General features: G+C 30.7%; 2 protein-coding genes across 2 annotated transcripts; both read right to left on the bottom strand.

Moving 5' to 3' along the window:
* Nucleotides 1-1941: 1941 nt before the first annotated feature.
* LOC133032680 (glyceraldehyde-3-phosphate dehydrogenase B, chloroplastic) lies at nt 1942-5231 on the bottom strand. Its single transcript, XM_061106812.1, has 9 exons — nt 4846-5231; nt 4410-4523; nt 4166-4327; nt 3914-4081; nt 3658-3818; nt 3507-3568; nt 3370-3419; nt 2346-2752; nt 1942-2256 (listed from the first exon to the last, which is right to left on the bottom strand). The coding sequence occupies exons 1-9, from the start codon at nt 4945-4947 to the stop codon at nt 2121-2123; spliced, it is 1362 nt and encodes a 453-aa protein (XP_060962795.1). The 5' UTR covers nt 4948-5231; the 3' UTR covers nt 1942-2120.
* Nucleotides 5232-5760: 529 nt separating this feature from the next.
* On the bottom strand, nt 5761-8533 carry LOC115721190 (uncharacterized). Its single transcript, XM_030650447.2, has 5 exons — nt 8273-8533; nt 7495-7624; nt 6887-6983; nt 6575-6661; nt 5761-6196 (listed from the first exon to the last, which is right to left on the bottom strand). The coding sequence occupies exons 1-5, from the start codon at nt 8331-8333 to the stop codon at nt 6062-6064; spliced, it is 510 nt and encodes a 169-aa protein (XP_030506307.1). The 5' UTR covers nt 8334-8533; the 3' UTR covers nt 5761-6061.
* Between the last annotated feature and the right edge of the window lie 1894 nt (nt 8534-10427).

Raw genomic sequence — 10427 nt, 5'->3', positions numbered from 1 at the left:
AGTTGTACCTTTTCCATAAATTCTTCAATAAGTTGATTTTTAACTGCTTACTAAATACTTTTTTGTCACAGCTTTTTTTTTTTTTTTTTTTTTGGAGAAGCAGCTTTTAGCTTCTCTAAAAACTATGCCAAACTGGCGCTAAAAGGTATTGCGCTATAATTGAAAGTTAAATAAAATATATGAAATGAATAAATATATTAAAAGATATTATATTAAATGATTTAGAGAAAAAACAGAGTAATTATTCTATATTGTGTTGTAAAATTTTAATGTAAAATAGAGGAAATTAGATTTTAGTGATATATTTTAAAGAATAAAGTAAAAAAATTATTGGGAGTACTCTGGCACCTACTATTTAAAAAATTACTATTATATTACTAGGCATAATATTTTTGTGTATTTATTTATGCACATTTATTATTACTCATTATATTTAATTAATTTGTTACATGGAATTCATATTAAAAAATAGTTTTACAAATTGACTTATATTTTTATTTCGGGTTAGTAAATGAAAAAAATGTGAAATGTAATAAAAATGAAATTTTAAGCTATAAATTAATTGCTATAAATTTTTTTATAAATTAATTGTATTAATCTTTATTGGGGATTATTTCATAAATATACAAAAATGACAACTTTTACATTATTACGGATTCACTGTTTTTTTTTTTACAAAAATAAGGTGTGTTTTTTTTGTTGTTTTTGAAAAAATATTATTTTGACGTTGTTGCTACGAGAAAGTAACATAATTTTTTTTACAACAATTCAGAGTGTTGTTTTTTCATTGTTTTAAAACAATATTGTTTGTTGCTACACAAAATAACATTTTTCGTTAACAAAAAACAAGTTAAAACTTGTAAAAAAAGAAAATTCGTAAAAATATAAACAAAAGAAAATGTTTGTAAAAAAAATCGTAAAAATACAAAAAAAAAAATAAAAAATAATAATTTGTAAGTGTATTGTGTATATTTTTCCTTTTATTATAAGAGAGCAGCCCCTATTTATAATAATAAATATATAATGGAAAGAAAAAAAAAATAATTACGCATTACTGAAAGTGATTCAAGTCGTCAATAAAAGTTTATAGATATTCAAATTTTGGAGGATTTCTAGCAACTACTTATAATGTTGTTATTAATATTGTGTATGTGTATTATTTAGAAAATATGTTCTAATCACCATTGTTGTCACTGGAACTTTTAACGACGAAAAATTGGGTTCTAGCAATGTTAAATGTTCCCTTGAACTTTTGGCGACAAAAAAAAGGGTTCTACCAATGTTAGACATTGTCCCTTGAACTTTTGGCAACGAAAAATTGGGTTCTAGTAATGTCGTCCCTTGAACTTTTGGCGATGAAAAATTGGTCAAGTGACATCAAATATCATCACTAGAACTTTTGGTGATGAAAAATTAAGTTGTAGCCACATCAAATGACATCACTAGAACTTTTGTAATAAAATATTAAAGTTTTAGCAACGTCAAATGCGTTTATTGACTAAATAAATTAGGTTCTAGCATCGTCAAATGTCTTTATTGACAAATTAAATTGGATTCTAACAACGCTAAATGTCATTACTAGTATCATTTATTGTTATTGTATTACGATAAAAAAATATGAGAATTGGATTGGGTAAATAAACATTTGGTACTATTTTTTTTATTAAATTACATACTCAGTATCCTATATTCTTAATCATACTTATCTAATGCCATATAATTTGAAGTTATACTATACCTTGAATTTAAATTTAACCAATAAATTTTTATTATAACTAAATTATCCTCAATTTTTATAATTAAGTCATTAAATTTGATTTAAAAATCATATAATTGATGACAGTTTAGTCGTATCAATTATACCTTGAATTTAAATTTGACTATATAGATTACTAAATCACCGGGTAAAAGAATTATCAATGTCAATACAAGACATCTTAATTACTTTTTAAAGTAGTTGCAATTTTCCATTATATAGTTGATTGACATAATTTATTTGGACAAAAGATTCCATTACATTGATTGAGAAATTATCACACTAATTTTGAAGCTTTTCTCTCAAATCCAATCCAATTTAAAAAAAAAAAAAGAAATCCATTAATATATATTTATATAGAGACTTAAGCTTCATATACTTTGCACTCTTCATCAGCAGGGTTTGTCTTGCAGAAATCTTCCAATGGGTCTCCACTACCACCTTCTGAGGTACTCGCCCACTTGGCAGCCACCAAGTGAGCCAAATCAACCACCCTTTGGCTGAAATTAATACATAATTATAAGTAATTTAATGAGTTTAATTAATTAAATGGAAAAAGTAATTAAAGTAAGGGTGGTATGAGACTGACCTGTAACCCCATTCATTGTCGTACCAGGCAACCACCTTGACCATGTCATCACCCATGACCATAGTCAAGGAAGAGTCAATGGTGGAAGAGACATCTGAGCAACGGAAGTCAACAGAGACGAGAGGGACATCGCAAACATCCAAAATGCCCTTCAGAGGGCCCTCGGCAGCCTTCCTGAAGGCTGCGTTGACATCTTCGGCGGAGATACCCTTCTTTTCGACGTTGATGACAAGGTCCACCACCGATACGTTCGGTGTTGGAACACGTAGCGCGATCCCATTCAGCTTCCCTTTCAGCTGGGGCAGCACCAAGGACACCGCCTTAGCTGCTCCTGTGCTTGTTGGCACAATGTTTAGTGCTGCTGCTCTTGCTCTCCTCAAGTCTCTGTGTGATGCATCCAAAAGCCTCTGCCACAACAAATTAATTAAAAACATAACACAACACAACACAACATAACATAACATTATAATCGACCGTCAAATAACAACCAACAGATTTAATTATAATTGACCGTCAAATATTAAATGTCCAATTATAATCGGATCGAATTGAATGTTATTTTTTAATATTCAATTGGATCGGGTCAGATGTTGGAGGAGGTATCCAAAAACCCAATACATCCAATATCCAATCGAACTAATTAATATTTTCATTTAGTTTGAATGAGTAATTAAATTTTATATTGTTATACGTAAAATATTTATATACATATGAAATTAACATCAAACTTTTACTCTTTTTTCTTAGATTGGATCCATCTAATCTAATCTAATATGACTTAAAACACTGGACGGATTCGATCACCGATTCAAAATATACTTAGTTTAAAATATTGGGAAAACTCAAATTAAACCAATAATTATATATGAAATACATTCAATAGATGGAACCAATGGATATTGGATTGATTGGATGAGTGAAATTAATTGAATTAAATGGGATGGTAAAATCTAACATAATCTAAAATATAATTATATGCCCCTACATAACATAACATAACATAATTATATGCTTCTTCTCTTACCTGATCCCCTGTGTAAGAGTGAGTAGTTGTCATGGTACCCTTCACAATACCTGCATACATTCCAACATAAAATTTGCCATCAAATCATGATGAATTCAATTCAATTTAATTCATGCCACAACTAGATGACCACTTACCAAATTCCTCATCCAACACCTTCACAAAAGGAGCCAAGCAGTTTGTTGTACAAGAAGCGTTGCTGCACCAAAAAGGAAGCAGCATTTCAAATTTAACATAGTACTTCTTTTTTCCCTTACTATTGTTGAAAGATGTATTAATAGTACTAACCTGATTATGTTGGCAACCTCGTCAGAATAGTCTTGTTCATTTACTCCCATCACATAAGTTGGAATATCAGCACCTTTGGCTGGAGCTGTGATGATAACTTTCTTAGCACCAGCTTGAATGTGTTTCCCAGCTCCAGGTCCATCCACAAACACACCTGTTCCCTATGGTTTGGTTCCAAATAATCTCAACAATGTTAAAGCAAACAACACACACACACACAAAAGGAAAAAGACATGTTACAAAACTGATATTGTACCTCAATAACAATGTCAATGCCAAGCTCAGCCCATGGGAGCTTGAGGGGGTCTCTGTTTGAGACAACCATAATGTTCTTACCATCAACACTGATGGTTGAATCATCCACAATTTTCACATCAGCTTTGAAGGTACCAAGCATAGAATCATATTTAAGCAAGTGGGATGCCTAAAAATGTGTAACATTGAATCATCAGATCAGACTCAATTAATCAAATGACATAATTGGTTGGTTTTAATTTACTTTACTTACATTCCTAACACCGCCGCTGTCGTTGACGACAATGACATCAAGGGGTGAGTCTTTGCGGCCGTGCCAACACCGGAGGAAGTTTCTCCCAATGCGTCCAAATCCATTGATTGCTACCTTCAATTTGGCCACGGTTTGTCCTTTGACAGGGGCTGATCCACATGTCTGAAAAGGGGATATCTTTCAACTGTTGTTATACAACCAAAAATATATATGTATGAGGAATTATATATGAAAGAATACAGACCATGGGAGTGAGTTGAGCAGCCACGACATCAAAGAAAGAAGTCTCTCTGCCATTCTTGGAAAAAGTCATACAAGAACTGGATCTTAGCCCAGAAAATTCAGCTACTTCAAGTTTCTGCACAGCCAAACAAATTATGGAAATCATACTACATGATTATATTGTTACTACTACAGTACACTTCTATGGATCAGGCCCAGTCCTATAGATTAAGGCAGGCTAAGCCCGTGTGTAGGACTCACCCAAACTCACGGTCCAAATTTTTTACGTAATATATTTTTTTGCGTAAATTTTTTTGAAAAGAAACCTAATAATACTCACTTTGCTTTAGATATAAAACACAAAAAGAATTTTTTAGGCTCACTATTATTCAGAGTCGGTCCTGGGATCAAGTTAGTTAACGTGAGATGGAGAACTTAGAGAGAATATACAAATATACCTTAGAGAAGCATTGAGTGGGGAAAGAGTGGGAAGACTTGGAGGGTAGCCTACTAGTGTTGGCTGGGATTCTTGAAGAAGCAAGAGCTGCATGGGATGCCATGGCTTCAAAAACTAGAAGAGCTAGCTTACTACTAACTCTTCTCTTTATGTAGTTGAATTCGTTTTTATAGTTATTATGAGGAGCTTTCTAATGTGTTATGGTTTATTTTTATTTTTTCTTCATATATTAAATGTCTGATTACAAATTATGGTGTCAATGTATTGGACGAATGTGTGGAGAAAATGAATCAAGATGATTTATAAGATAAGGTCATAAAATAATATGAACCTCAGATCATTCACCCTCTCCTTTTTTGTCTTTTACTAGATTACCCTCTAATCTTTTATGCTTGTCTTTCAATAAAGGATTGGTATTTGGCACCTTATGTTGTCTAACATCCTTTATATTATTGGTGAAAATTAATATCGAATCCGATATTGAATTACACTAACAGCGGCCAGCATGTCACATCAAGTGGTGTTGGATACTATTGGGTACTCCTTAGCAATACTCTTTTCAATAACAAAAGCTCATTGTGGCTAGAATTATGTTAAAATGTAGGTGTCTGGTTGCTCAACTTGCAAAGTCCATTGAGCAAGAAGGAAAGGCTCCTTTATCCATCCGAATGAGATTTTCTTGTTTTGAAAGATTTATGGCTGAAAATAAATCATGGTGGATGGTGGAAAAGGCTTTGGTTTTTATCTTTGATTTTAAAACCAAGGCATTGAGAGCCTGAATTTTAAGTTAAGGATGTAGGACTTGTTACTTCAATTAATAAAAAATTATGATTAGTTATTTTATTTTAACCTTATCAGCATAATTGAGCCTGCAATTTACAGCATTTAAAAGTACAATCTTGCCACCAATTTGGGGTATCAGAAAGATTGAGTTTTCTTATTCATGGCAGGAAGAGGAAAGTCCATCTCCAGTTCATTCATTTGGTAATATGCACAAAAAAAAGAAAATAGCAAGAAAAGTGAGTACACCGTTCAAATATTAGCAATTCTGAGACCCAACATGTTCGAACAACACAAAATCTATATTCCCAAGCTAAGGGCTAATACTTCGAAATGATAATTTATAATGATTCATGAGCACATGGCACACTACTTTGCGAGAAGTTCAAATATTATTTCATATAAAACTGGGTTCTATATTGCAACCGAGATCAGTCTTATATGGTGGCTTCAATTTCGTCCGAGCTCACAGCTACTCCATTAGGGCCGTCTTCTGATCGGAGCTGAGAAGAAACATCATCTATGGCAGAGTTGAGTTGTGCGATCTTCTCAGCCAGTACTTTACGAGTTTTCTGCAAGTAAAATACGAACATGTTATTTCATGTAAGAAAACTCATGCAAAAATGGTATCAATATTGTATATGTATCATTTGAAAGACAAAACAAATATATAATACGGGGGAAATGGATTTTGTTTTGTGTTTTGAAAAATATTACAGTTCACGATATACAATGAAGTGTTTCAAGAACAACCCCTCATGATAATTTGTGGCAGAAACAGTCAACAAAAATGTCTCATTTGAACCATAAAGAGTAATTCTAGTGTAGTGAAAGCAGCTAATGATGTAATTGTAAACAGTACAAAAAATAAACCAGGTATGTAGCACATTTACGAACGGGAAAGAATGTCAATGCATTCAAGAAAACAGAGATCAGAAACAACTTCTCACCTCCAAAGCCTTTTCTTCATCATAGATGAATTTGGGCAGTTTCCTCATTAAATCCTTTCGGTCAGTTGCAGTCAGGGCTTTACTGATCTGTCAAATAATATGGACAAAGATTAAAATACTTATTTAAGTTCCTTGACTGCAGACAGCCATATATGTGAGGCAACAACCAATATCCAACTAAACAAGACAATGGTTACAATCGTAATAGATAAATTTTATATGTTATAAATGAAAGTGGTTACTCTTCACACTACCCCAGAACAACATTTCATCACATTTCAACTAAACAAGGCAATGGTTAACGGGTACAACCTGAGGTGCATATACACAACCCAGTGTACCAACTATAATTCCTCCCAGAACAAAGCCACCAACAAAGATGCTTGCACTACTTGGCCTGCCACCATCACTGTAATCAGACAAATAGGAGTCTTGCATTAGAACCCCATGTAAAAACATATTTGTGAAGCGAAAGGGGCGCAAACAAAGCAGCAGGGGAATTTCAAATTCCAGAAAACAGAAATATTTTCCTAAACACTTCTTAAAATCAAGTGGGATATGGAGAAAAGGCTTTTATTGGAGATCTCTTCACCATTAGGAGTAATAATAATTCACATGAAAGCATGCTATCAAGCAACTTCTCACAATCATTAGTACACTAAGAAAGAAGATCCATTATTCCTTAACTTCATATGCAGGAAAAATTATCTCTAAATACACACACGCACAAAGAGAGTAAAATCTTAACAAAAGTTTGAAATTAACCATGTATTTCCTGAAATTAAACACATGGGGTGAGCAAGAGCAAGCTATTTGTTACACAAACAAATCCAGAGCTGCGAAACTCGAGCTAAGCAAGTAACATGTGAAGCATTTTAAATCAGCATACCATAATGAAATAAAACCAAGGAAATAGATACCTATAGGCAGCTTGAACTGTCAAGGACTTTCTGGAAATAGAAAGTTGAGGCTTCTCAGCACGCTTGGGATTGATATTGAAAGACAAGTTTCCACTTCCCAAACATTCGTTGGATCGCTTCAAAGAAGATCCTGCCATAACAATTACACCAATAGAACTATTCAAAATTTCAAGAACCCCACCTACGAATCAGCTGATGGCACTCTTCCAAACAACCCCATTGAGCTGTTCCCAATTCCATACCCAACCCACAACTTGAAAATACATACAACTATGCTCCCGAGCTACTATTTTTATTTTCTAGATCAGTTGAATCCGATAATTATAAAATTCTACTTTTGTCGAGTTCAACTCAATACATTAAGTTGAGTTTAACTAGGCAAAAATAAAGAACGGAAATCACATTACAAAATAACACAGAAGCATGCTAATTATCATCCAAAAACAACAAAATAAATTAATTAATTAAAAAAGAAATCAATACCAGTCGAAAAGTGAAGGCTTGAGCTAATGACACTCTTCCTAACATCCCCATTGAGCCATTCACATTCTATCCCAAACCAATTCCATAAATTGTCCTTTACCCCTTACCACAACTTAAAGATTTGCAAAATTTAAAACTTCCCACCAAGCTACTATTTTTCTTATTCAAATCAGCTGAATCCTAAATATACTTTGATTTCTCCGCGTTGATCTAATAATCTTAAGCAAAAGAACAAAAATCACATTGCAAAAAACGCAGAAAAGTACTAATTATCAACCAAAAAACAAATCAATACCGGAGGGAAAGTGAAGGGCTTGATTCTTTGTTAGAATCAAGGAGTTGGAAATAGCAGTCATGGCTTGGCCTGCGAAAAAAGATTGAAGTGAGAGAGAAAGAATGAGAGAGAATGAGAGAGGAGAGGGTAGAGTTTTAGGAGGAGAAAAACAAATAGCAATGGCGATAATATCTAAGCTTCAGTCATTTCATTTCTTTGGATCAAAACATTAGTTATTAAATGTAATAACTATGAATTATTATTATTTTCTTTTTTATTTCTTACAAATAAAATAAAAGAAAATGGTTTTGTTGCTGTGGGGTTATCGTACAATGCTTCGTGGGCCTGTTCGATTTCGACTACCAACACAAATGGATGGGCCTAATAGCCCAATTACTATGGTCAGCTAGGAATTACTTGGGTGGAAATTAGATGAGAAATGCAAATAAATGACTTTATTTCTAACTTTATAGATAATTAATATCATTTTTTTAAAATAATAAAGTAAGGGGAGTTCTATTTACACCCCACAAAATGATAAGTACACCCCATTATTAAAAAAAATATAAATTTAAATAATTTTTAAAAATTACTCTTAATATTTTTTTAAAAAAAAATTCTCACATTATTTCATGTTAATTTCAATACTTATTTTGATTTTATTTTCATAATTTTTTTTAACTCATGTATATTTTGTTTTAATTTTTTCTAAGAAAATTTCATATAATTTTTTATTTTAATTTTTTCCTCATAATATTTAAAATATAATTTATTTTTGTTTGATAGGTATATTTTTTAAGAATATGAATTGGAAAAAAAAAGTTAAAAAAATTTAGTACAATTAAAGATATAAATTTTATATAAAATAAAAATTATTAAAATGGGGTGCCTTTAGAAAATTTTGGGGTGTAAATAACATTTCCCTAAAGTAAATATCTTTTTTTACTTTTTAATACCTAAAATACCCTTCATTATATAAAAGGTATTATATGTTTTATTCTTTTAATAGAAATTATGAAAAACAATAGATCAAAACCTCTCTACTAAATTTTTATCAACTATTTTTTTTATTATATAAAAGGTATTATATGTTTTATTCTTTTAGATTTTGCTGTTGTTGTTATTGTCTAATATGTTATTTAACCATATAATTAGGATTTTATTAATATATCGTATGATATACAAACAATATACCTTAAACTAATATACATATATCACAAACTTAAACTAATATACTATTAAATGAATTGTTTACCACAATATACAGTAGCATACAAAAACTATATACCACAATCATAAGCAGATTTAACATAGTCAAAAATTAATATACCACCAGCATAGTAAAAAAAAATTATACAAAAAATTTAATTTAATATTCCACAAGTTTTGTTTTCTTGTTATTTCCTTCATGAAATATCAATGAACATAAAATCAATATACCTCAGTCAAATATAACTATACCTCATACTTAAATTAATATTTAATAGTTTTTTTTTTCTTTCTATCCTTCACGATATACATATCACATACAAACGATATACTTTAGACTAATATAAATATACCATAAACTTAAACTAATATACTATTAAATGATTTTTTTTTCCACGATATACAATAGCATATAAAAATTATATTCTGCAATCATAAGCATAAATACTATAGTGAAAAATTAATATCCCACCAGTATAGTGGAAAATATATATATATATATACCAAAAACTCAATTTAATATTCCACATATTTTTTTTTCTTTTTATTCCTTCATGATATACTAATGAACATAAATACAATATTTCCTAGTGAAATATAACTATACCTCAAACTTAAACTTAAACTAATATTCCACATTTTTTAATTTCCGTCTTTCGTTCATTATATACCATAGCACATTAAAATAATATACTACAACCTTAAACTAATATACTATCTTTCAGTTATTTCAAAAAAAAAATATATATATATATATACTACCTTTCAGTTTTTTTAATATATTATTGCACATAAAAACGATATGCTATTGTGCAAAATAATTATGCCAAATACTTAATTATTCAAGGTTATAATTATAATTTTATCATCCAATTTTTAACTGAATGGACATTTTGTTAATTTTTTAAAAAAAGGGACATTTATTAACTTAATTATTAGATTTAGGGTCATTTTGCATCGTGGTCCA

The sequence above is a fragment of the Cannabis sativa genome, chromosome X (assembly GCF_029168945.1).
Source record: "Cannabis sativa cultivar Pink pepper isolate KNU-18-1 chromosome X, ASM2916894v1, whole genome shotgun sequence".
NCBI lineage: Eukaryota > Viridiplantae > Streptophyta > Magnoliopsida > Rosales > Cannabaceae > Cannabis > Cannabis sativa.
Note: the sequence above shows the minus strand (reverse complement) of the source record. Positions and strands in the feature narration are given on the sequence as shown.

Bases quoted from the DNA above. Each gene is read 5' to 3' on its own strand.
- LOC133032680 (XM_061106812.1), bottom strand. From the start codon at position 4,947: ATGGCATCCCATGCAGCTCTTGCTTCTTCAAGAATCCCAGCCAACACT. The intron at 4,328-4,409 runs GTCTGTATTCTT...TCCCCTTTTCAG, and splicing joins CTGCTCAACTCACTCCCATG to ACATGTGGATCAGCCCCTGT. The intron at 4,082-4,165 runs GTAAGTAAAGTA...ACACATTTTTAG, and splicing joins ACAGCGGCGGTGTTAGGAAT to GCATCCCACTTGCTTAAATA.
- LOC115721190 (XM_030650447.2), bottom strand. From the start codon at position 8,333: ATGACTGCTATTTCCAACTCCTTGATTCTAACAAAGAATCAAGCCCTT. The intron at 6,984-7,494 runs GTATCTATTTCC...GTCTGATTACAG, and splicing joins ACAGTTCAAGCTGCCTATAG to TGATGGTGGCAGGCCAAGTA. The intron at 6,662-6,886 runs GTTGTACCCGTT...ATTATTTGACAG, and splicing joins GTTGTGTATATGCACCTCAG to ATCAGTAAAGCCCTGACTGC.